This window comes from Pteronotus mesoamericanus, unplaced genomic scaffold (assembly GCF_021234165.1).
Source record: "Pteronotus mesoamericanus isolate MK-2021 breed Mesoamerican mustached bat unplaced genomic scaffold, CSHL_Meso_final contig_64, whole genome shotgun sequence".
Classification (NCBI taxonomy): Eukaryota; Metazoa; Chordata; class Mammalia; order Chiroptera; family Mormoopidae; genus Pteronotus; species Pteronotus mesoamericanus.
Genome location: NW_026555224.1, coordinates 4,656,654 through 4,683,535, shown reverse-complemented (window position 1 = coordinate 4,683,535; position 26,882 = coordinate 4,656,654). Strand labels below are relative to the sequence as shown.

At 37.3% G+C, this 26,882-nt stretch overlaps 1 protein-coding gene across 1 annotated transcript in view; it reads left to right on the top strand.

Annotated features, from left to right (window-relative positions):
• Positions 1-25,542, top strand: part of MOSMO (modulator of smoothened) — an 86,811-nt gene extending 61,269 nt beyond the window's left edge. The window contains exons 2-3 of the mRNA XM_054580913.1: positions 14,158-14,370; positions 21,692-25,542. Coding sequence (XP_054436888.1) covers positions 14,158-14,370; positions 21,692-21,876 — 398 coding nt within the window. The 3' untranslated portion in view covers positions 21,877-25,542. The remainder of the gene's footprint in view (positions 1-14,157; positions 14,371-21,691) is intronic.
• The last annotated feature ends 1,340 nt before the right edge of the window (positions 25,543-26,882 follow it).

Sequence of the window (26,882 nt, the reverse complement as noted above, 5' to 3'; positions counted from 1 at the left end):
TGTTCTTGGCCTCTCTCCCGACTCCACCTCCAATCCTATTGAACCAGAGCAGCCCACTCTTAGCAGTATGACAAATATGCTTCTGCCTATTTTTCATATGTTGTGTATACAGTTTAAAAGTAATGGTGAGCTTTTCTGTAATGACTTTTTTGTGCAGTATAGGTTAAGAGCTTCAGTGATTGGGAGAGTGCTAGAACAGATTCTCATACCGTATTTATGATATTCTCATACCATAAAGCAGAATTTAAAATAAAGATTTACTGTTTATGTTTAGTGTCTTTATAGGATTAGACCTAAGGCCAACTCTATGGAGCAAGGACTAATATAATAAAGTGTAATAGAGTAGGTCAGTGTTGGATATGATTTATCAACAGTAAAATGAGATATGACCTCTGAACTACAGTCCTACTTACAAACAGCAGGTAGTATCTGTATTTGAAATAGGAATAGAACAGCTAGTAGGGCTTAAGGGAAAAGAAAATCAAACTAAAAAAGACTATGTATAGGACTGGGTGGGTACTTGAGGCAGCAGGTGGAACTCTGTAGGGTACACGATTTTCTGGCTGCTTTTCTATGCATCTGGAGCTAATACTGAATAGTGTTAAATGTAAACTGTAATTGAAAAAATATAAATAAAGAGAAGCTTAATGATCAGTTTTTATTTACTCTCTAACATTTTGTGATTTCATGCTATTAACAAATCATTCTCAATTTCAATGTTTTCAGTATTGTTGTTCCTATAAAATCTGTCCTCAGAGCTTTTATTTCAGCAAGTGTGCACTTGCCTTGTGATTAGTGTTCAGTCTGAATGATATACTAAAGCAGTTGGGCAGGGGAGTGATGTCCTGAGTATTTGTTATGACCAGCAGCCTTAGCAACCATCACATGTCATCCTTTTTATTTTGGAATGTGAATTTCATGACTAAACTACTTTAGTAGTTATTAAATTATTGTATCTACTACTGTCCTGTGTGTTTATACATATTTTTGAACTAAAACAAAAATATATAGTTTCTTTCCCTGAAAGCATGTAATAGTTATTCAGTACTTAATACTTCCAGTTCCTTTACAAGTATTATCTTATTTCATTCTCACAGAAACCTAAATGGTAAGTCATATTATTTTCCTGCTGAAGCAGGCTTAGAAGGATTAAGTTATTTTACCAAGTGTGGAAAAGCTGAAATTTAAGTTGTGATCCGACGGGTTTAACTTCTGGGATAGTAGAGTATGGACTTCTGAAAATCTGCTCCTCTGTAAATGTAATACAAAGACTAGCAGGAATGGTCAGATAAACAGGGAAGATCTATGAAGGCCCTTCTCTCTTACTTCTAGTTGGTCTTGTAGTTCTGAACAAGCCAGGAAGTGAGTGCAAAGGCAGAGTTGTAAATTGCCTGCTGAAGCATTGAAAATACACCAGAGCAGACACAGACAGCACAGGCTGAGAGACATACTGATTCAAAGCATTTAAAGAAATCTTATTCCAGCCATTAGCTGGTGACTCACTTAATGGAACAGGGACTTCAGAGACCACACACATCAATGAATAATACAACTTTACAGAGCTATTCTAGAAAATTCAATAAACAAACAATAACAACAATAAACTCTGGGAAAGGGAGGAATATGATGTTGATAGTTATCACGTTATATTATTTCAAATTTCCAATTATCAACTAAAAATTTCAGGGCACATAAAGAAACAGGGAAGTATGGCTGACACACACACACACACACACACACACACACACACACACACACAATAAAACCAGTCAGTAGAAACTGCATCTGAGGAAATCCAGACATTGGGCCTGCTAGACACAGAATTTAAGTCAGCTGTGAGAAATATGTTCCAAAAAATAAAGGAAACCATGTGTAAAGAATTAAAGGGACATAAGAAAACAATGTCTCACTACATAGAGAATATCTAATAAAGAGGTGGGAATTTAAAAAAAGGAAATAGAAATTCTGGAGTTGAAAAGTACAATAATGGCAATGGAAATTGGCAGAAGAAGGAACCAGCAAATCTGAGGACAGGTCAATCAAAATTATCTGAAGAATAGAAAGAAATTTCAAAACAGCATGATCAGGTATTCCAGCATGCACATGATGGGAGTCCCAGAAGGAGAAGAGAGCAAAAGGGGCAGAAATAATATTTAAATAAATAGTGGGCCAAATCTCTCCAAGTTTGATGAAAAGTTTAATCTGCATATTGAAGAATCTCAGTAAATTCCAAGTAGGATAGACTCAGTCCACACCTAGACACATCATAGTCAAATAGTCAAAAGTCAAAGACATGAAGAAAATCTTGAAAACAGCAGGAAAAAAATGAATTCTCATGTGCAAGGGACCCTCAATACTATTAAGAATTGACAGCTTATCAGAAACCATGCTATCCTGCCTGTGCTCTCTGGCCAGGCTATCAAGCACTTACTACATATGATCTGCTTACAAACTCTGGTGGTGTATGTGCCTCTCTGCTTTACAATCCTGTATTTTAGATTTCCTGTGACATGGCTTTTACATGTAGTGATGACATACATGCCTTATAATCATCACTCATTCTCATTGTGACAAGAGATGTGCTCAGACTGACCATGCTAAATGATTTCAACAGTGTGGATCTATAAAAGATGACTCTCAAAAGCCTCTTTACTTAAGATACCCCGCATAACAGGGCAAGACTCATTATGACTACCTACTGTATGTTATAGTACACAGGTTCCTAGTTTGGTTTCCTTTTTCTGTTGTGTGCAAGTCTTACTTGGTTGGATTGGTTACCTAGGACACAGTTGTAGGGTAAAGATGGACTGATTGTTTGGAGAATGGAATTAGTGGCTCTTGAAGAAGCAAAAAGATTTGTTGGCTAAAACAAAAAACTAGTGTACCTCAGGAAATCACACTAAGTTCTAGAAGAGAATGTAGTTAATACAGCAGGATTTTAAATTTAGCTTGTTTCTTGTCTAGGTTCACCAAATGTTTACTAATGTCCTGCTTCGTGCCCATTGCTGCAGGCTTTTCTGGGGGTTTCCAATGAAGCAGAAAGTTCAGTTCTCTCCTGAAAAACTCATATTCTGTGTGGGGGCAAAAGGAAGCTACCTTAAATTTAAGTGCACAGTTGTGTGATACAAACTGAATGTGTTCAGAGAATTTGGAGGATGTAAAAAAAAAATCATTGTTAAGAAATGGATTTGAAGCTACAAGCAGGAGATAATTCTTTGTGGTAAAAGAGGAAATTTAAAGAGCTGGCGAAAGATTGGGTACTAACAGGACTAGAATTTAGATTAATAGTAGGAGCACAATTAGCTTTGCAGATCCCATTCTCCAGACAGCTTATGGAAAATATGTGAATATGATATAAATTATGTTGACTTAGATAAAGTCTTACTCAAAAAAATGAGTCCTGTCACCAGTACGGGCTGAGCACTATTTGTAATAGCCCTTGTATAATGTATTTAAAGAAAGTCTATTTTCATTGAAAATGACAGTATTAGTTTTGGAATACTTGACCACTACAACAATTTTGAGCACATGAAAAACACTCAGAAATATTTGTAAATTGATTTTCTTATATACAGTGTACTTTGTGATTGTTAGCATTAGCTTTATTTTCTCTCAGAATGTAGTGCTGAATATTTGGTCTTGATTTGTGGTGATAAGGACTTGTGTCACTACAGAAGCATAAATTTTTTTAAAGCTGACCATCTGTCAGGTTATTTATTTCCATTTGGTTTGTAGAAGGCATAGCTCTAATTTTCATTTTTCAGACTTGTTCTTTTTGTGTTCACGTAGTATGGTACGCCAGTTAGGAGAGGAAGAAACAGTCCTACTCGGAAAGCTTCACAATCCATAGACCCAGAAGATTTAAGTTAAATGTGAGCCCTAATGCTCCTTGCCATGTCCATAAATAGGAAGTTAGAAAAGCAACATAAAGATACTGAGAAATATTTTTGAAGGAGAGATGTTTTAGTTATAATTTACTAAACTACAATTTTAAGTATTTGTCAGCAAGAATAATTCTCGAATATAAATTGAAGTCCACTAGTGTATAGTTACCATTTATATTTTCTTTGTATTTTAAGTAGTGAAGAAAGTTGCAGCTATCGTCAGAATCCACAATATGGCATTTTGTCAGAGGGTCTTTTGTTGCCTACTCTTAGAGCAATCACAGCCTTTATGAACGGGATAGTGACTACAGAGGGTAATTTGTTAGAGATCTTTGCTGAATAGTCAGGAGTGGTTTTCCTCTTATGAGTTCTTGAGCACTGCTCTGAAAGCCTTCTTTATTTCCAAAATTAGAGTAAAATGCTTCACCATATAAGACACTCCCTTTCCAAGTTTTCTTTTCAAGGAAATTTTTTTTTTGTTTCAATTTAAGAATAATTATGCAACTCCCTGGTGCTTACGCCAGTCCTTTTCCCTTTTCTGGTTTCAAGCAATTATCATGACACTTTAAAGGTTAGCAATTGTCCAAAACTTTGAATTGACTTACTTCCCTTTGGTCTATGAAGTCACTCAGCTCCAAGCAGCAGCTAAAAGGAGGAATAGTGTGTGACATTAATGTGAAGGTTTAGTGCACATACTACTTCACCCCTCCATCTGCCAGAGACGATCCCCTAACTATCATGCTGTTGCACCTCTGGACGGCACAAGATGGGCCTAATTTTAGGTGATTTAAGAGAAAAAAGTACAACTTGAAGTTGAGGTATCTTCTTTCATTCTTCTGAAAGAGTTCATTAGAAGGGGAAAAGAGTACAACCCAAGTTTGAGACCAGAATTGATTTTTTTTCATGTTTTTTGAATACATTGTTTTATCTTTAAAAATGTGTCAATGTCAAAAGCAAGTTGCAGAAAAGCCCTTCCTTCCTTCAGGCCCATTACACCCACACACATCTGCAGGCACATACCCCCACTCCGTTTGTCTTCTCCAAGGCCAGAATGCCTCTAGGAGTTTTACTGTGGTCCTCTAAAAAGGCCCTTGTTAGAAGCAATTGCTGTGGTGTTCACACTGAGAAAATAATGAAGATCCAAAAAAGAGGCAAAGATCTGTTGTGTTTTCAGTGGCTCCAGAAATGTGCTTTACTGTACTTTTCATGGAAATTTTCCCATTCGCAGTAGCCCCTAGAAGGGGGAAAGCAGTTTTTACTCAAAAGTAACATTTTAATTGTTCTTAGTGGAGAAGAAGATAAAATAATTATTCTTTCACCTTCCTTATCTAGATATCTACACATTAATTCATTCATATTTGATAGAGAGTTTCCTTTGGCCTTACATAAGAACATGTTTATATAAAAATAACACTTGATGTTTTATAGAAATCACTTTCCTGTTATTCTTTCTTTAAATATTTTTCAATTTTTAAGTCATTTTTATTCTATTACAGTTGTCTCAATTTTTCCCTCTTTGCCCTCCTCCACCCATTCCACCCCACCCCCTCTCCCATTCAATTCCCACTCTGTTTTCCATATCATAGGTCATTAATACATACTCTGTTTAGTTGCTTCTTTCCACCATTGTTCTCCTTCCCCGTCCCCTCTGGTCACTTTCAGTCTGCCCCATGTTTCCTTGCCTGTGGTTCATTTTGTTCATTAGTTTATTTTGTTGAATAGATTTCACTTACAGGTGAGAAAAGATTTCACTTACAGGTGAGATCATATGGAATTTGTCTTTCACTGACTGGCTTATTTCACTTAGCATAATATTCTCCAGTTCTACCCATGTTACTGCAAAATGTAGGAGTTTCTTTCTTTCTTTCTTTCTTTCTTTCTTTCTTTCTTTCTTTCTTTCTTTCTTTCTTTCTTTCTTTCTTCCTTTCTTCCTTTCTTCCTTTCTTCCTTTCTTTTTTAATGCAGATTTTATTTGTATATTTATTTTTTAATGTTGATATCCATTATAAAATATTAAAAATTTTAAATCCATTATAAAGTTTCAGCAATTAAATCAGCATGACACCAGCACAGCAATAATCAAGTAGATCAATGAAATAAAATGAGCTTTTATCCATCTTGAGTTTATCTTTGTGGTTTCTTGTTTATTTTCTTGTTTCTTGTTTTATCCATCTTGTTTTTCTTGTTTCTTGTTTTATCCATCAATGTGACACCAGCACAGCAATAGTCAAGTAGATCAATGAAATAAAATGAGCTTTCTAGAAACAAATGTATATATCTGTCTAACAATGTGATATATGATTCAACTGGTATTTCAAATCCACGGGGAAAATAAGGCTTATTAAACAAATAAGGTGCATGGATCACTATTACTTCAAATAAATATAGAGCCCCAAATCACACATTATACAACAGATATTCAGGTGAGTTAAAAATCAGTATGTAGAATCTAAGGAGTTTTAAGAGAAAATACAAAATACAATGTTCTCGTCTAGGACTCTTATGGTGTTGCGACTTATATTTAAGTCTTTTATCCATCTTGAGTTTATTTTTGTGGTTTCTTGTTTATTTTCTTGTTTCTTACCCTGAAGTAACATTCAAACCCAGAAGCTATAGAGTAAAATATTGACAATAAGACTATACAGTAATATTCACGTAAGAAAAGTTAAAGGCCAAGTAATAGAATAGGAAAGTATTTGCAATACATCTATAAAAGGGTTAATAGTTGTTTTGGGGTTTTCTGTTTGTTTTTGGGGGGAAAAATTCTACAAACATCTAATTAAAAAATGGGAAAGAATACGAAAAAGTCATTTAAAGCTTTTTTTTCTTTTTAAATAAGATTTTATTTTATTTTTTCCAAATATATTTGTCTCTGCCTTCCCCCCGCCACTTTCCCCAGCTCCCTCCACCCCAATCCTTCCCCTTTGGTTTTGTCCATGAGACCTTGCTACACGTTCCCCAACACCCCCCCACCCCCGCATCCCTCTTGTCTCTGTTCGTTTTCTTTTTCTTTCAGTGTTGCTGGTCTTATTTTCCTTCCATCTTTGTTTTGTTGGTTAGGTTCCGCTTATAGGTGAGATCATATGGTATTTGTCTTTCGCCCCCTGGCTTATTTCACTTAGCTTAATGCTCTCCAGTTCCATTCATGGTGTCACAAAGTTTAGTAGTACTTTTTTTCTTTCTGCTGCGTAGTATTCCATTGTGTAAATGTACCAGAGTTTTTTGATCCAATCATCTACTGATGGGCATTTAGGTTGCTTTCAACACTTGGCTATTGTAAATTGTGCTGCTATGAACATTGAGGTGCATAGGTTCTTTTGAATTGTCATTTTGGGAATCTTAGGGTACAGTCCGAGCAGGGGAATTGCTGGATCGAAAGGCAGTTCCATTTTTAGCTTTTTGAGGAAATTCCACACTGCTTTCCACAATGGCTGTACCGGTCTGCATTCCCACCAACAGTGTACTAGTGTTCCCTTTTCTCCACAGCCTCGCCAGCACCTGTTGTTTGTTGATCTGTTTATGATGGCCATTCTGACCAGTGTGAGGTGGTACCTCATTGTGGTTTTGATCTGCATTTCTCTGATGGCTAGTGATGCTGAGCATCCTTTCAAATGCCTCTGGGCCCTCTGTATCTCTTCCTTGGAAAAGCGTCTGCCCAGGTCCTTAGCTCATTTTTTGATGGGATCATTTGTCTTCTTGGAGTGGAGTCGAGTGAGTTCTTTATATATTTTGGAGATCAAACCTCTATCTGATGTATCATTAGCAAATATATTTTCCCATACGGTTGGCTCCCTTTTCATTTTGCTGATGTTTTCTTTAGCCGTGCAGAAGCTTCTTATTTTGATGAGGTCCCACTTGTTTATTCTTTCCTTTATGTCCCTTGCTTTAGGAGACATATCGGTGAAAATATTGCTGCGTGGGATATCTGAGAGTTTCCTGCCAATGTTCTCCTTTCAGACTCTTATGGTGTTGCGACTTATATTTAAGTCTTTTATCCATCTTGAGTTCATTTTTGTGTATGGTGTCAACTGATGATCCAGTTTCAGTTTTTTTCATGTATCCATCCATCTCTCCAAACACCATTTGTTGAAGAGGCTATTATTGCTCCCGTTTATGCTTCTGCCCCCTTTGTCAAATATTAGTTGCCCATATAGATCTGGGTTTATTTCTGGGTTTTCTATTCTCTTCCACTGGTCTATGGGTCCGTTCTTGTGCCAATATCAGATTGTTTTGAGTATAGTGGCTTTGTAGTAGAGTTTGATGTTCGGTATTGTGATCTCTCCTCCTTTGTGTTTCTTTCTCAAAATTGCTGCGGCTATTCGGGGTCGTTTATGGTTCCATATAAATTTTTGAAATGTCTGTTTTATTTCTGTGAAATACGTCATTGGTATCTTAATAGGGATTGCGTGGAATCTATAAATTGCTTTGGATAATATGGACATTTTGAAGATATTACTTCTTCCAATCCATGAGCACGGTATATGCTTCCATTTATTTGTGTCTTCCTGAATTTCTTTCTTCAATGTTGTATAGTTTTCTGCGTACAGGTGTTTTACGTCTTTGGTTAAATTTATGCCTAGGTACTTTATTTTTCTTGTTGCTATATCGAATGGTATTTTTTTTTTCTGATTTCTTCTTCTTCTATTTCATTGCTGGTGTACAAAAATGCCTTTGATTTCTGAATATTGACCTGGTACCCTGCTGTTCTGCAAATTCACTTATTAGGTTGAGTAGTTTTTTGGTAGAGTCTACAGGATTTTCTATGTATACTATTATGTCATCTGGAAACAATGATAGTTTTACTTCCTCCTTTCCTATTTGGATGCCTTTTATTTCTTTTTCTTGTCTGACCGCTGTGACTAGGACTTCCAATACCATGTTGAAAAGAAGCGGTGAAAGCAGACATCCTTGTTGTGTTACCGATCTTAGTGGAAAACTTTTAGTTTTTGCCCGTTGAGTATGATGTTGGCTGTAGGTTTTTCATATATGGCCTTTATTACGTTGAGGAATGCCCCATTTATTCCCATTTTGCTGAGTGTTTTGATCATAAATGGGTGCTGTACCTTATCGAATGCTTTTTCCGCGTCTATCGAGATGATCATGTGGTTTTGTCTTTTCTTTTATTGATGTGATGTATTACGTTTATTGACTTGCGTATATTGAACCATCCCTGCATCCCTGGGATGAATCCCACTTGATCGTGGTGGATAATATTTTTAATGTATTGCTGGATGCGGTTTGGTAATATTTGGTTGAGGATTTTAGCATCTATGTTCATCAGCGAAATTGGCTTGTTGTTTTCCTTCTTTGTAGGGTCTTTATCTGGTTTTGGGATTAGGGTGATGCTGGCCTCATAAAAAGAATCTGAGAGTCTTCCCTCCTCTTGGATTTTTTGGAATAGCCTGGAAGGACAGGGGTTAGCTCTTCCTTAAATGTTTTATAAAATTCTCCTGTGAAACCGTCCAGCCAAGGACTTGTGTGTGCTGGGAGTTTCTTGATGACTGCTTCAATTTTCCCAGCTGTTATCAGTCTGTTCAAGCTTTCTGTTTCTTCCTCCTTCAGTGTTGGAAGGTTATACTTTTCTAGAAATTGTCCATTTCATCAAGGTTTTCAAATTACTTGGCATATAATTGTTCATAGTAGTTTCTGACAATCCTTTGTATTTCTGTGGTATCAGTTGTTATTTCTCTTCTTTCGTGTCTGATATTATTAATTTGGGTCCTCTCCCTTATTTCCTTGGTGAGTCTGCTTAAAGGCTTGTCAATTTTATTTATCTTTTCAAAGAACCAGCTCCTGGATTGGTTGATCCTTTGAATTGTTCTTTTCGTCTCTATGTCATTCACTTCTGCTCTAATCTTGACTATTTCCTTCCTTCTACTTGCTCTGGGATTTATTTGTTGTTCTTTCTCCAATTCTTGAAGTTGTAGTGTTAGATCTTTTATCCGTTTTAGGTAAGCCTGTATTGCTATGAACTTCCCTCTCAGGACCGTCCTTGCTCTGTCCCATAGGTTTTGGACTGTTGTCTGTTCATTTTCATTTGTTTCCAGAAATTTTTTGATAAGATCTTCTCTTATCTCATTATTGACCCATTCATTGTTTAATTGTCTGCTGTTCAGTCTCCATGAGTTTGCACGTTTTTGAAGTTTCTCTTTGAGGTTGATTTCCAGTTTCAGTCCCTTGTGGTCCAAGAAAAAGTTTGGTATTATTTCAATTTTCCTGAATTTGCTGAGGTTTGCTTTGTGTCCTGTCATGTGGTCTATCTTTGAAAAACTCCCATGAGCATTTGAAAAGAATGTGTATTTTTCTTCTTTGGGATGTAAGGTTCTATATATGTCAATTAAGTCTATATGATTCAGTGCGTCATTCAGCTCTACAATATCCTTGTTGATGTTTTGTTTGGAAGATCTGTCCACTTTTGACAGTGGGGTGTCAAAATCCCCTGCTATCAGGGTGTTGCTGTCTATATCTTTTCTGAAGTCGTCCAAGATTTTCCTTATATACTTGGGTGCCCCTATGTTGGGTGCACATAAGTTTACAATGTTGATGTCTTCTTGATAGATTCTTCCTTTAAGTATTATAAAGTGCCCCTCTGGGTCTCTCTTTATGTCCTTTGTTTTGAAATCTATTTTGTCTGATAAAAGTATTGCAGCCCGTGCTTTCTTCTCCTGCCCATTTGCTTGGAATATTTTTTTCCATCTCTTTACTTTCAATTTGTGTAGGTCTTTTGCTCTGAGGTGGGTCTTTTGTAGGCAGCATATATGTGGGTCATGTTTTCTTATCCATTCAGCTATCCTGTGTTTTTTCATTGGGGCATTTAGTCTATTTACATTGAGAGTTATTACTGATAGAAACCTATTAATTTTTTCTCTTTGTACCTGTGTTTTTCTCTTTCTCATTCTTTTCCTTCATCTTCTTAAACCAGTCCCTTTAGCATATCTTGTAGTGCTGGTCTGGTAGAGATGTATTCTTTTAGCCTTCTTTTGTCTGGGAAACTTCTTATTTCCCCTTCTATTTTAATTGAGAGTCTTACTCAGTAGAGCAGCCTTGGTTGTAGGCCCTTGCTTTTCATTACTTGGAATATTTGTTGCCATTCCCTTCTGGCTTGTAGTGTTTCTGTTGAGAAGTCAGCTCCTAGGCATATCGGGGCCCCCTTGTATGTTACTTTCTCCTTCTCCCTTGCTGCTTTGAGGATTCTCTCTTTGTCTTTGATAGTTGCCATTTTAATGATGATGTGTCTTGGAGTGGACCTCCTTGGGTCCCTCTTGAGTGGGGCCCTCTGTGCCTCCTGGATCCATGAGACCTTTTCTCTCCTCAAATTGGGTAAATTTTCCATCATTACTTTTTCAGAGCGGTTCTCTATCCCTTGCTCCTCTTCCCCTTCTGGTATCCCTATTATGCGGATATTACTGCGTTTCAGGCTGTCCTGCATTTCCCTAAATGCCTCTTTGTTTTTTTGAGTCTTTTTTTCCATTTCTTGTTCTTTCTGGGAGCTCCTTTCTACATTGTCCTCCATCTCACTGATTCGATCCTCAGCTTCATCCAGCCTGCTTTGGATTCCTTCTACTGTGTTCTTCAATTCAGAAATGGTATTCTTCATATCCTCTTGTGTCTTCTTGATAGTTTCTATGTCCTTTTCCCGGTTGATCTAGTTTGCTGTACAATCCTGATAGTTTCTCTGCAGTTTCTCGTAGTCATCTTTGAGCTGGCTGAGCTCATTGAGCTTCCTTAGAACCATTGTTTTGAATTCAGTATCTGATAGTTCCCTTGCCTCTATTTCATTTAGCTCTCTCTGGGGGGATTCCCCTTTTCCCCTCATTTGGGGGGAACTTCTTTTTCTTCCCATTTTTGTGAGAGTCTGTTAAGTTAGTTTGTTAGTTAGTTATTTTTGCTTCTGCTTCAATTGATCCATCTAGATTTCCTGACTTTGTGGATTAAACTTCTATGGTAGTAGGCGGGTCTTTCTATTTGTTTGTTTGTTTGTTTTTTCTTTACTTTTCTTTCTGGGCCTGCCTCTGATGATGTCAGTTGTTGACCCTATCTGACCTTGGGTCATTTGTTTGACCCTTTCCAAGAGTCTGCTGTCTGTGTCTGACTTCTGCTTTGCGCAGCTCTGTGACCCCTACCACTATTTCTGTGGATCTCTCTCTCCTCTCACACCGGCTCCTTGAGCGCGCTCCCTGGCCCAGCAGGATCCCCCGCCAGCCCTGGCTCACGTGTGCTTGCCCCAGCCGAGGGGCGCTTATTCATGACCTCACGCACTCATCTGGCCCCCCTGCCCGGCGGGCACCCCAGTACTGGTCAGTTTAGAGTCTTCTATTGTGTGGTTTCCCCGCTTTTGGCTCTTTGAGGGCATTGCCTGCCCACGCAAAATGGAGACTACGGAAATGGGAGGAGGTCAGCTCCAGGACTCTCCGGTTCATCCTGTCTCTCCTCCAGGGACTCTGGGCAGTTCTGTGACCCCTTCGGCCAGGGATCCACTATTCCTGCTGACCGCGTTGTATTCACAGGCTGTCTGGCTCCCGTGCGCCTGCTTCTGCCTCTTTGGGGTTGCGTCCTGCCTATGCAAAATGGAGACTACGGAATGGGGAGAAAGTCGGGACTCCCCGGTTCCTCCTCCTGTTCTTTCCCCAACGCCTCCGTCTCCAGTCTCTCCTCAAGGCTCTCTATGCAGCTCTGTGACCCCTTTGGCCAGGGGTCCTCTATTTCTTCCAGCTTGTCTGCACGTAGCGCCGCCGCGCTGCCCCCCCCCCTCCCCCTACTCAATGTGCACAAGCTGAGACTTCCAGGAAATATACTGCCTGTGGCTATTTCCTTCAGCTGTTAATCTAGTCACTCAGCACTCAGCAGGCTGGCTTAGAGACACCACTGGGCAGGCAAAAGTTTCTCCTGGGGGCTGGGTTATTCAGTCCTCTCACACTGTACCCGCTCAGGGGAGTGGTCTGTGCCTGAGCAAGATGGCTGCTGCCGCATGGGGGATGAGTCAGCACTGGGATCCCGCCAGCCACTCTCTCAGTTCTCTCCCCAAAGCCTCCTTCCCCCGTCTCTCCTCAGGTGTCTCCAGCCCACTCTGCCCCTGCCTTTGCTGGAGCCCAGGGTAAGTGGCTGCATACCAAAAGTTATGCACTGGCCCTTTAAACGCCACTTTGCATCTCCAGCTGCCCATCTATGGCAAAGAACAACCTTGCTGGTTTTTGCAGCTGGCTGTTACCTGTGTACTCTTTTTGACTTTGGTGCTGTAGGCTGGAGATCCCCGCTATGGTTTAGACCTTGCTCATCTCAGTGGGATCCAATTATCCATTTCAGTATCCTTCTGATGCTGCCACTGGTGGGCACCACACCCACCTTCTCGAGTCTCTACCGCACTCCTTACCAGTTAGATTGTGCTAGAGCTGATTCTTCTGTCTGTCTGAGGTTACAAGGCTCCTCTCTCGCTATTGTTCAGTTGTTTGTTCCAAGTGATTTCTCCACAGTTTAGTTGTAATTCAGATTGGTCCTGGGAGGAGGTCAGTGTGACTTCCACTCACACCTCCGCCATCTTCACTTTCCTCTTACTCTAATGAACAGGAGAAGGGCCACTTAAAAAATTACCACTAATGCCTTCATGCTTTATTGCAGAAGCATGCAAGTAATGATTTGGCAACTGTGAACACTTGTTCATTGTACAAAAATTGTTGAACTTTCCAAATGGGGGCAATTTAGTAGTTTTCCCACCATTTTCTTGAATATAATGGAAAAGTATTGTAATATCTTAGACCTTTTAACTTTAATAAAATATATTGGTTCTAGTATTTAATTCAGTATTTAATTATACTTGTATAGTATGCTTTAAACATATTTTATGTTAGCCTTCAATTTCCTGAAAAGTGGTTTCCTCAGCCAAAATAAAGTAATATTCCACGAGCCATGGATCTGGGAATACAAAAGTTCCAGTTCTTTTTGCTAGTAAGGATAGGAGCCTCATTGCTTATTTACTGTTATTTTCCTGGAGCCTAGAAACAGCACCTGACACAGGTACTCAAAAAAGTATTTGTTTAATGAATGATTAAATGAACTCCCTTTTAATTTTTTTTTAAGTTCACTTCATATGTTATGCCAAGTATTATTACCTTACAAATTGTAGCAGAATGCTGGAGAGTGGGACTCAGTGGAATCTAAGTGCTTGAATGACCCACGTAGAGAGGATTATGACTTAAGAACTAAAGGGGTATTAGTAGGTAATATCCCCTGGATATGCCAAACCACTATAACATTCCCACCTTCTGCATCTCCCCAGGAGCACTCACTGTGGGCCTTGTGCGACAGTGTCAAACAATCCATGGACGAGACCGAACGTGCATCCCACCTCGGCTTCCCCCAGAGTGGGTCACCACCCTGTTTTTTATCATCATGGGAATCATTTCATTGACTGTCACATGTGGTTTGCTGGTAGCTTCCCACTGGCGAAGAGAAGCTACAAAATATGCTCGATGGATAGCATTCACTGGAAGTAAGTAACTTGTGCTAGTAATTTGTCTAAAAGGCATGCACACACTGGTATTTTTATGAAGATAATCAAGGATCAGTAATAAGAACTCTATAATCCATCAAAGAACACCACTTGCATATGGCCGTCAGATAAACTGCGCAGTCCAAACGGTTCTTCAGAATTCTCCAAGACCAGGACATCCAAAACCTTAATTGCTTTGTATGAAATGCTATTTTAATGAATTTTATTTTTGCTCACATTGTGACATGTGTGTTCCAGGTTTGTGACTCAGAGCTATCACCAACCTGAGTCTTTGCTCTTCCTGAAGGTATTGGTATCTTCTATCAAATAAAGATAAATCTAGACAAAAATATAACAAATGTAAATTAGACTAAGTTGTTGATGTGCTTTTTAATACCACTGATTTTTACTTTATGCTGTCAGTTGTATGTGACCATTGAAAAATCAACATTTGGTTATTTGATAATTATTTCTCAACATTTCTTACTCCATTAATCGATGCCCAAGGGTTTGATATATTTATATATTACACATTCTCTTGTACTTTGGCGAATTGGTTTAATTTCAAAACACGTCAGAGGTTTATCCAAAGTTAAAGGAAACAAAAATGCACAAAGAAAAGTTATTTCTGTAATTCTGCTTTCTTGCTTCTTTCTCTCTAAAGCAGTTTGTCCCTAGGGGACATTCATCAATGTCTGGAAACATTTTTGATTGTCATAAGCAGGGCGATGCTGCTGACACTTAGTGAGTAGAGGCCAAGGATGCTATAAAACATCCTACAAGTGCACAGAACTGTCCCACAACAAAGACTTATTTAGCTCAAAATGGCAATAGGGCTGTGTTGAGAAACCTTGCTCTAAGGTAAAGAATGATGAAACTTATGACAGATACTACAGGATATAACTTTTAATTCAGTGCCTTAAAATCATCTCAGGTTTGCATAAGTTTTAAAAAACGAATATTACAACTTAGCTTACTTTCAACTTGATATTTTCCTTTAGAACTCATAGGATAGGGGTGAGGCAGAATCCCACATATCCCTATTGATGTTAAAACTCAGCGTATTTTTAAAGACCCTAAGATGGGGTATTTGTTCAAGAGTATCTTTCTCTTAATGTATGTTACTGGTTCTGTTGTTTTATTTTTGTGTCTATATCTACCTTAATTTTAAAATTTAAGTCAAGTTGCTTTTGACAGGAAAATCTCCATTCTTGTTAAGAAATGGGAGACAAGGTGATGATCTTTTAATTTTATTTTTAAATTTTTTAATTATTTATGCTAATTACAGTTCTCCCAATTTTTTCTCCTTTGCCCCCCGGCCCCTACTCCCCCTTCCTACAGTCAGTCCCCACACTGTTGTTTATATCTATGGATGATGCATATATGTTGTCTAGTTCCTTCACCTTCTTTTAACTAGTCCCAACTTCTCCCCTCCCCTCGTACAGTTATCAGTCTGTTCCTTATTTCTGTGTCGCTGTTTTGCTCATAACTTTATTTTGTTCCTTAGATTCCAGCTATGAGTGAGATCATATGGTATTTGTCTTTCACCGCCTGGCTTATTTCACTTAGCATAATAGTCTCCAGTTCCATCCATGCTGTCGCAAAAAGTAAACAAGGTGATGATCTTGTTTGAGGTCAGACAGACCTCCCAAGAAAGTTCTAGATAGTGGGGTCCAAAGACAGTGTTGCTAAACTAAAGGGTATTGGTGAGGAATTTAAAGAGAATCTTTACTCCTAGGTACAATCACTTGTCCAGATAGAATTCATTATTTTTATAAAATCAAGGAAGGATGTAGTTTCTGGATTTAGTTGAAATTTGGGAATACATATGCTATGTATATGAAAAAAATCTCAAATATAATTTAGAAAAGTAGTATGAGTGAAAGTATTAAGGTGTTCACTGAGCCATTGTTTTTGTGATCCAATAAATGTAAAGAATGGATTATCTTGTTTTTTGTTCCCCTTCAATAGAGAATATTTAAGTATATGTAGCTACCCCCATATGCAGTGTGTTTTTCCTTTATTTTTTTAAATAATTTAAGTTTTTAAAAGTAATATGCATAAAATACATAATTCAAAGTCTATGAAAGGATCACCAAGTGAAAAATAAGTCTTATGTGTGGCTCTGCAACCCAGATATCCAATACTCCTTTCCTTGAGCCAACCATCATTTCTAGTTTCTAGGGTTTCCTACCAAAGGTGTTCCATGTATCAAAACATGTTTGTATATATGTGAGTGTTCTATAAATATATATATTTATTCTGTTTATACTGTTCTGTACCTTGGTTTTTAGTTCAAGAATATATCTTGAAGTTAATGGCATCTAGGTAAGCATAGAACTGTGTTTACTCTTAACTTCCTTAAATACACTAGGTTTTGTTCTAGAGCTGGTCCACTGGGTTGGCTCTGGCTCTCCTGAGAGGGATTGGGCTCCCCCTAGTGTTCCACTTCTGTATATCATCAACTCTATTTTATGCATTTTTGCTCCAGTTAAATTGTAGTTTTGGTAAGAATGTAAGGGTAACATTTTCTCTGGGGTTTACACAGTGGAGAAATCTCTCAGAGGAGAGCCACACATGATGGGTTTTGCCTATGGAGAAAAGGGGTAACAAAGATGTGTCCATTCCTTTGCACCCTAATTTACATCCTCATCTACCTCATCTATATACCTGATATCTGACTCTAATTACCATGGAGGATATGAAGTTATGTCTTTATAGGCTTGTTTATGACCCAGAACTTAACTGTCAAAAATTGGAAGATACTGTCAGCGTTAGATGATGTTTTATTGAGTTGTACACTTGAAACCTGTATGGTTTTGTTAACAAGTGTCACCCCAATAAATTCAATTTTAAAAAGAGAAAAAAATATTTTAAGGTCTAAAGTAACTTTACAGGTCTCAAAAGATTAAAATAAAAATCATCTACCCATATTAAATATCCCCAGGAAGTATAGAGAACCTAATTTTTTGGATTAAAAACCAAAATTAGATTGAGTAAGAGTCCATTGCTTCCTATAAATTTGATTAAGCTTTTCCTAACCAATTTGGAAAATAATTAAGTCTTGTAAAATGCTAAAAGATTACTCCATTATAACGGACAGGTTTTTATTTTACAATAAAAATAGGAAGGATAGGCATAAAGTCAGCATATTAGGTAACAATAAAATGTAACATCTGCGTATTTCTAAATCAGTTAGTTTTTGAGATTAGTAATTAAGAAACAAATTGTTTTTAAAACTAATTGTATCCCATTGTTTTTATAGATTATGTATAGCTACTTAGATTGTGGTTTATTTTTACTTAAATTATATTAAGGCATAAGAACTATTAGAAAGTGGTAACAGATAATTCTAATAAGTGGGTATTGGCATCACTGGTAAAGTTATTTATTTACTGGCTGTATAACAGAAGGACCAAAAGATCTAATACTTAATTACTGGATTTTTCTTTTGTTCTATTATAGGTATCCAAAAGATTCTAATTTGCTTATATAAAATTATTTGGTGTGATCATTTGCCCACAATGAAGTAGACTGTGTATAATAGTAAATAATCCACTTAAATTGTGCAAAGCAAATGAGGGTGCTGGTGTATCTCTTAAGTTAGTGTATTATTTGAGAAAATGTTACTTTTTAATGCATTTCTAGAGCTATTCCAAGAAAAGACTTCTGTTGACTTATTAAGGACTCTTATTAAATTTTGTTGACTGGCTAACACAAAAGTAATTTAGGACAAGTGTCAACTAATATATTACCCAGGGCTCTATCAGTATTCCTGGGGAGAGGTCCAACTTGGAAAGGTTTCTCATTCAGATAATAATGGAAAGCTTCAACTCTTCATATACATTGAGTATAGTAATCTGTCTTCACATTATCCTGAAGAAATGTTTCTGCCTGTGGAGAAATTTGAATGATTTTTCACTCTTGACCAATGTGCTCTCAAAGGGCATAAACTATTTTCTTGGAAAAACTAACCTATCTGTAGGTAACTTGCAGTCACTAAGAAGGACATTTCTTTGGTAGCACAAGGGAGTATGCTGTTTGCTAATACAGTGGCCTATGAAATTACTTCTACCCAGACAGTGGTTTTTCTGATATTTTCCTAGAAACATTTTAGCAAATACTAGATTTCATTGTGTTTGTATTCAAAACTCAAAGCTTTTCCCATCCTCCCCCACTTGAACCTATTTGTATTCAGTAGAGGGATGTCCAGCTAAGATGGAGCCATAGGTAGATACACTTTGCCTCCTGTCAAACCAAAAGAAGAACAGCAAATTTAAAAACAAAAAATATAACCAGAGCTGCCAGAAAATATAACTGTATGGAAGTCCAACAACCAAGGAGTTAAAAAAGAAACATTCATCCAGACCAGTAGGAGGGGTGGAGAAGATGTGTGGCAAGGGGGTGGCTGACAGACCAGGCGGTCCCATATTTGCATGTGGATAAACCATGAGGAACAGCTGGAGAGTGAGACAGACTGCACAATCAAGGGTTCTAGTGTGAGAAAAAAACATCTCAAAACCTCTAGAGATAAAAACCTCTCCTTGCGGTGGCAGGAGAAACTCCCAGCCTCACAGGAGAGTCTGTTGGAGAGACCCATGGAGCCCTAGAACATACGCAAACCCACCCACCAGGGAGTTAGTACTAGAAGGGCCCAATTTGCTTGTGGGTACCAAGGTAAGTGACTGAAAGCTGGTTGAGAGCCGAGCAAGTGGCATTGTTCCCTTTTGGACCCCTTCCCCACAGACAGCATCACAACACAGCAACCTTGGTTGCCCCACCCTGGCGAATACCAAAGACTCTGCCCCTTCCAAAGTAACAGGCACATAGAGACAAAGAAAAATGGCCCAAATGAAAGAACAGATCAAAGATCCAAACTGAACGATGAACAGATAGCCAGCCTATCAGATGCATAGTTCAAAACACTGGTAATCTGGATGCTCACGGAATTTGTAGAGTATGGTCACAAAATGGAGGAAAAAGTGAAGGTTATGCAAAGTGAAATAAAGAAAAATATACAGGGGACCAACAGTAAAGGGAAGGAAACTGGGACTCAGATCAATGATTTGGAGCAGAAGGAAGAAATAAACATTCAACCAGAACAGAATGAAGAAACAAGAATTCAAAAAAATGAGGAGAGACTTAGGAACCTCTGGGACAACTTGAAACATTTCAACATCTGAATCATAGGGGTGTCAGAAGGAGATGGGGAAGAGCAAGAAATTAAAACCTTATTTGAGAAAATAATGAAGGAGAATTTCCCCAATCTGGCCAAGGAAATAGACTTCCAGGAGATCCAGGAAGCTCAGAGAGTCCCAAAGAAGTTGGACCCAAGGAAGCACACACCAAGGCACATCATAATTACATTACCCAAGACTAAAGATAATGAGAGAATCTCAAAAGTAGCAAGAGAAAAGGAGACAGTTACTTACAAAGGAGTTCTGTAAGACTGTCAGCTGATTTTTCAGAAGAAACCTTGCAGGCAAGAAGGGGCTGGCAAGAAGTTTTCAAAGTCATAAAAAGCAAGGACCTACATCCAAGATTACTCTACCCAGCAAAGCTATCATTCAGAATGGAAGGGCAGATAAAGTGCTCCCCAGATAAGATCAAGTTAAAGGAGTTCATCATCACCAAGCCCTTATTATATGAAATGTTAAAGGGACTTATCTAAGAAAAAGAAGATCGAAAACTCTGAACAGTAAAATGACAATAAACTAAAAACTATAAACAGCTGAACCTAAAAAACAAAAACAAACTAAGCAAACAACTAGAACAGGAACAGAATCATAGAAGATAAGAGGGAAGGGATGAGGGAAGAATGGGGGAAAAGGTACAGGAAACAAGCAGCATAAATGGTAGGTACAAAATAGGCAGGGAGAGGTTAAGAATAGTGTAGGAAATGGAGAAGCCAAAGAACTTTTATGCCTGACCCATGGACAAGAACTAAGGTTGGGATAGGGGGAATGCTGGGGGGAGGGGTGGTATAGGGTGGTGGGGCATAAAGGGGAGAAAAAAATGGGACAACTGTAATAGCATAATCAATAAAATATATATATATATATTTTTTAAAACCTGACAGAGATTGGGGGTGGGGGTGGTTTTTACTCTTGTTGGTTTTTCAGGATTTTGTTTGGTTTTTTTAACTTTGTCCATGATAGAGATAGCCACTCTCACAATTTGCTAATCATCCCAGAAATCTAAGTTTCTTTCCACTAGCTGACTTTATATCAAAGTAAGGTAAATGGTACTTGCAAGCACCTTTTCCCCAATTCCTTCTAAATGATATTAACTTACAGGAGCAGAGAATTGGCAAAATAATAACTAAGATGATAATATGCAACATTTATTCAACACTTGTCAATGTGGCACTGTGCCAGGGACTCAATAATGATTTGTGTATATTGGGTTGGCCAAAAAGTTCATTTAGTTTTTCTCCCTCCTATGACTCTAGTAGTGCTTAGTTGTCTTTAATTTCATTTGAAACAATTTTTTTAGATTGTATTGTGAAAGCTGTCATATCAGTGTGCATTTTTTAAAAACATCAAAATTGGTGAAATTTTGTGTAGTCATTTTAATATTGAAGACAAAGATATGCAACATTTTTGGTGTATTATGCTTTATTATTTCAAGAAAAGTAAAAATGCTACTACTGAAACACAGAAAAAAATTTGGGCAGTGTATGGAGAAGATTCTCTGACTGATCAAGCGTGTCAAAAGTGGTTTGCAAAGTTTTTTGGTAGAAGCCAAGTAATTCTTTGCTGTGGGGTTGTCTTATGCATTGGAAGATGTTTAAGAGCACCACTGGCCTCTACCCATTAGAAGGCAATAGCAGGAAATAGCCAACATACTCAGAATATCCAAATCAATAAAGTTATTGGTGAAAATGAAAAATGTGTCTTTTATTTTACAGAAAAAAACTAAATGGACTTTTTGGCCAACCCAATACTTCCAGCATTTATTCCATTTTCAGAAGGGAATCAGAAGCCTAAGATTACACAGTTAGTAAGTAGTACAGCCAGAACTTAACCCTAATCACGGCTTTAAATGGTCAAAAATAATACAAGCAAGTACTTTGTTTGGGGACCTTTCTTAATGCTGATTTTTGAAAGGCTAACTCAGCTTTTACTGAATTTGTTAGGCTTTGGGGATATTACATAATCTATAGTATATGCAAATCTTTTGGCAAGTGGTTCACATTTTAACAGGTTTGACCATGTTACCAATCCATGACCCTTCTTATGAACTTCCTTTGTACCAATTTTCATTGTTTCTCTAATCACCAAACCATGTTACTAATGTTGTGTTTTGGTTTGTTTTACAGTGATCCTTTTCTGTATGGCTGCCCTAATATTTCCAATAGGATTTTACATCAATGAAGTCGGAGGTCAACCTTATAAATTACCCAACAACACAGTAGTTGGGTCATCATATGTACTTTTTGTCTTATCAATTTTCTTTACAATAGTAGGACTTCTATTTGCTGGCAAAGTTTGTTTACCAGGCTGATGAATGTCTAAATTGCTTGATTTTTTAATTATTTTAAATTTTATTTTATTTTTTTATTTTTGGAGGGTGGGGAGGACAAAGGCAAGGCATCTGAGTAGTCCTCGCTTAGGCAGATGCTTAGATGAAACTGATGCTGAAAAGAAAAGAAAATGCTTTGATTAGTTCTCACTATGCACTTTGGATTAAAAAAAAAATTGAGAGCCTTTTTCATAACCAAATACAATGTTGACTAAGTCTCCTGAGCACATATTCAGGCAGTCAGATCTGCACTGTGATAGCAGCCTAGTGAAGGAGAATACTTTCTACTGAAAAGCATGGGCCCTTGTGACTCTTGTTCTGTTGTTAACATCTAATGATTTGAGGGGGAAAAATTCTAAGTACTTATTAATCAAAGTGGACCGGAGGGATGCAAGAGAAATTTCTGTGGGGCTGGCCTCACCTTCTAAGAAATTAGTGTTCACAGCTTCCTTGTAAGTAGTATGAGCCTTTGGCACCAGAAGGGATTGCTGTTGTGTTACTGCAACAAGAAGCCAATAGATCAAAACTTGTTTGCTAAAATGTATGTAAAAATTCTGAAATTCCCTATTTCTGTGTCAAAAAAAAAAAGGAATCAAACACTAAGAAACATGTTGCTGGGGGTGGTTGGGTGGAGGAAATGTTCGTTATATTTATATAAATATATATAATATATATTTTGTGATGCAGTATACAATGTGTATATATGTGTGTATGTGTGTGTAAATTTGTATACACACATGCAATCAGTTTCTGGAAGAGAACTCTGAATGCTTTGCTAGCAAAACACTGTGGTGTGCAAACCTAGAACTCAATAAAAAAAAGCCATTTATCTGAAGGCTGCATAGTGGAGAGAGTCTTCAGTTTACCTCATTCTTTGTAACAGCCCTTGATTTTAACAGGTTTTTGTAATAGGTACAAATAATTCCATATCTTTATAGGTGCAATTTTAAGTTAAGCTAAAATTTTTTGTAGGGTTAATTTATTTGTATATGATAGTAGAAGGTAAGATCATGTAATTTGGGGAATTTGACACTATTTAAATTATTGGCAACTGTCTGTTGTACAGAGGTTCTTTTTCTACCAGCTGAGTCTGTCTGTTACATTAATAATGCATTTTTTGTATTCAAGCACACAACTTTACATAAATACAAAGTCCACTAATAATATCAATTTACAATATTTTGTCTATTTACTAATATTACTCTGCTATAAAAATTAATGTTTTTTATTCATAAGCATTATTATACATCTCCTTTACCAAAAACCTGAGTGATACACTATTTTCTTTATATGCCATATACCTTTGTTTGCTAAAAGCTGACATTTTTGCGTTTATTTTAAAGGACCATACTCTACCCACAGCTTTATCTTTTTTTCCTAAAAGAAGCACTGCAGCTAACCCTTGAACCCACAGATAGTTTTAAAATACAGTATTTCTTTTCTCCATGTTTCCATGCCTTCGTGTCTCAGTGCTTAGTTTTTCCAGGTGAACACTATAGATAATCTTCTGTTTCAAATGTGGGGCAGGAAGGGTCTTTCATGGCAATGAAAGTAAGTTTTCATGGCAATGGAGCTAAGTTTCTTCCCCTGTAGTGAAACGGCACCCCAAATGTCCTTCAGTAGAGTCCTGGGTAGTCATCTACTATATAGTACAGCTTCACACCAACAAATGAATGCATTGTTTTTTGAAAACCTAGATTATAAATTAGAGAATGATTGCTTCAGAGAAGGGGCTGCCTCCTCAAATATTCAGAATATGAAATGGAGGAACCCGACATTTTCTTTCCATGCTGGCTTGTTTAACATTTATATATCTCACTGTTAATTCATCAGTATTTTATTGTGGAAGAAAACCCCAGTGTTGCAGCTTACTCAGGAGTGGGGATAAGAGGTGGGCCACCAGTGCATTGCATTCCTTGAGTGTTACCAGTGAATGTCACACGTTTTCTTCCTGGGTCAAAGAAACACCTTAGAAGATGCTTAAAGTAGACTCTTTTTCCCCAAGTGTTGTCTGGTCAGTTGGACATTTGGGATTGCCGTTCCCAGGGGGATTTGATTGGTCCTCAGTCACATGGGTCACTTTGAAGGAAAGCTATCGTTGTCATCATTATACCACTGACATAAAGTGTTAGCAAAGTATGCTTCAAGTTAATTTATATAACCAGGAGCTTTTTCTCTTCCAAAAGATGAATTTTATTGTAAATAGTTTCTCAGAATATTTTTAACTGGATCATGAGCATGGGGAGAGAGAGTTTCTCAGCTGCTAAGAATTTCCCCACTGTTTACTTCTTTCACTTACAGTGGTATTGCAAGATGACAAAACTTAAGGTTTTATTTGTATCTATTACCCAAACCATTAAATTTTCTTTAATTTCATTGTCATCTTAGAGGTCCAGTGCATAAAGGACTGATGGGGGAAACTCTCTCTAACCAGTCAGCACAGGGTTAAAACCATCCCATCAAGTAATGTGTGAAGTCAAATCTTTGTACTCTTCCAGACCAAACATTGAAATGGACATGTTCATTTAAAATTCTATACATCCTGTAAGTGAAAAGAGACAACTGTCAGCAGTTGATTTTAAAAAGTTACTATAGTAAGTACTATATAGTACAGTATTAATTTATAGCAGGAAATCATAGCTTGTAAACTGTATATAAAACACTGTTTAACGGTGCAATCAAAAAAGTTTGTCAAACTTTTATCTGTTAAATTGTTTTTAGAGTGTGCATTATTCTCATACCTAAGAACATCACTGTAAAATCTGCTGAAAACTAGTTATAGGTTTTATTTGCACAGGACTTAGTTTGAAAATTTTGGAAGCTCCTATTACATATGCCTAAACATCTGTAAACGTGGAATATCTTCAGTTCATTAAAAGCAAACATTTCAGTATGATCCTTTCCAAAGGTAATCCATGTTCTATGTTGTTGATGTGTGTATGTAATTTTTCTGACTCTTCTTATAAACTTATTTTCTGTTCCATTTGTGTGTTTTTTTTTAATGTTCTAGATGACCAAAACACTTCATTGATTTTTACCCTCTGCCTAAAGCTTTGGTATACCCACTTAATGTTCTGTGAATTCACTGTTTAGTCTCTATAGTATAATAATAAGTAGTCCTGGTGACATACAATCTATTGATTTAGAGGAAAGGCCCTGAGAAAATATTGGAAACTAACTTTGGATATACTCAGCTATTATTTTGCATTGTGGGATTCATGGGAAGAACATGTTATATTTATTTTGTCTTTATTAAAAGACTAGTAGCCACAGTTACTCTGGTTGTAGTAACTGTTTATCAACCCACTTTAATCTTCTAAAAATTGAAATTATATTCACAATACAAAACAGTAAGCTGTCTTTTAGAGCTGATTTTTGAAGGATAAAAAGATATGAAGGAAGAAAGTGTCCTGTGTAGGTTGAATTCCCTACACAGGGTTTATTATTTTGAAGTTTGTGATCAAGGTCTGTATATTGCCCTAAACTTTATTAAGAATTGTTTTCTAATTGGTTTTAACATTTTTCAATTAATAGTTTCAAAACAAATTGTTAATATCAACTGTATAAAATGAACATAATTTTCTTCACTTGTATTTTTGTTATTGAGCAAATTTATCAAAATAAATTGTCTACTAAAGAAACTAAAAAGGCTTCTATTACTTTTAAATAAGCTTTGATTTTAAAAATTAATTCAAAATTGATTCCTTAAAGAGGTTTCACATATTCACACAATGATACTTCCTTGCCTCTTAGTTTGGTTTTGTTTTTAACATCGTGTGGGGAAAAGGTCTCCCCTCTCCTTCCATTCCCACTCCTACCTCTCCTGCTAGGGAAGAGATGCTATAAATAGTCCAGAATATGGTCTAAGCCATGCTTATCAATTAGAAGAGTCACTTAGCGAGAGACCAGACACATGTGGCTCTCTCTTCTGTTATCATGTTTCCTGAAGTAGGAGAAATAAATTGAGCCAAGGCTCAAAGTCAGCCATCTTTCTTTTCTTTCTTCCTTGCACAAAGGCCTAAGCCCATTCATCTTTGCTTCAGTCTTCTGTTTCACTGTGGACCCAAGGATCTTAGCTTCTAAGACTTAAAATTTGGGTTAAAGTAGTAATGGAGACCCTTGGTGTCTAGACTTGTCCATGTGCTCCATCTCAGCTCTCTTGCAGCTCTGGAGGTATTGAGATGAGCCCAGTCTAATAATAATTGAGAATCAAATAAAACATTTTACTTACCCTTTGCTGCTGTTTCTTTGTATGTATGGCCTCTTTGGGAGCCTCATGGGGAACTAGATTAAGACAAGGTAAGATTTGGACATTCTTTTTTTTTTTTTTTTTTTTTTTAAGATTTTGTTTATTTTTAGAGGGAAAGGAAGAGAGGAAGAGGGAAACATCAGTGTGTGGTTGCCCCTCGTGCACCCCCTAGTGGGGACCTGGCCCACAACCCAGGCATGTACCCTCGCTGGGAATCAAACCAGTGACCCCTTGCTTCGTAGGCAGGCACTTAATCCACTGAGCCACACTAGCCATGGTGGATTTGGACATTCTTGAGTTTCGGAGCTTAGGGGCATTTTCTTAGGAAAACCAACTGTCCTGATTTGCCTAAGGCTGAATGGTTACATGGGACATGAGACTTTCTGTGCTATAACAGAAAGTTCCAAGTAAATAGGGATGATTTGTTGACCATATCTTTGCACCATCCAAACCTTACCCTGATTTATAACATGGATTAGAGACATTTGAAGAATTCTTTTTTATGAACCTATTAAAGAATAGATCAATTGGAAATTGTAATGGTAGACTTATACTGAACTAAATCAGGGGGCACTTTTTTTCTTTGCTAATACTATATAAAAAAGCAACAGACCATCTCTAAAAACAGTAACATGGATTCAGAAATACCTTATCGTGACTTAGTCTTCCATCAATTCTGTTCCAGCCACTATATGAGAAGATTATATAAAAAACACCAAGACTAGAGGATTGTGGGTTT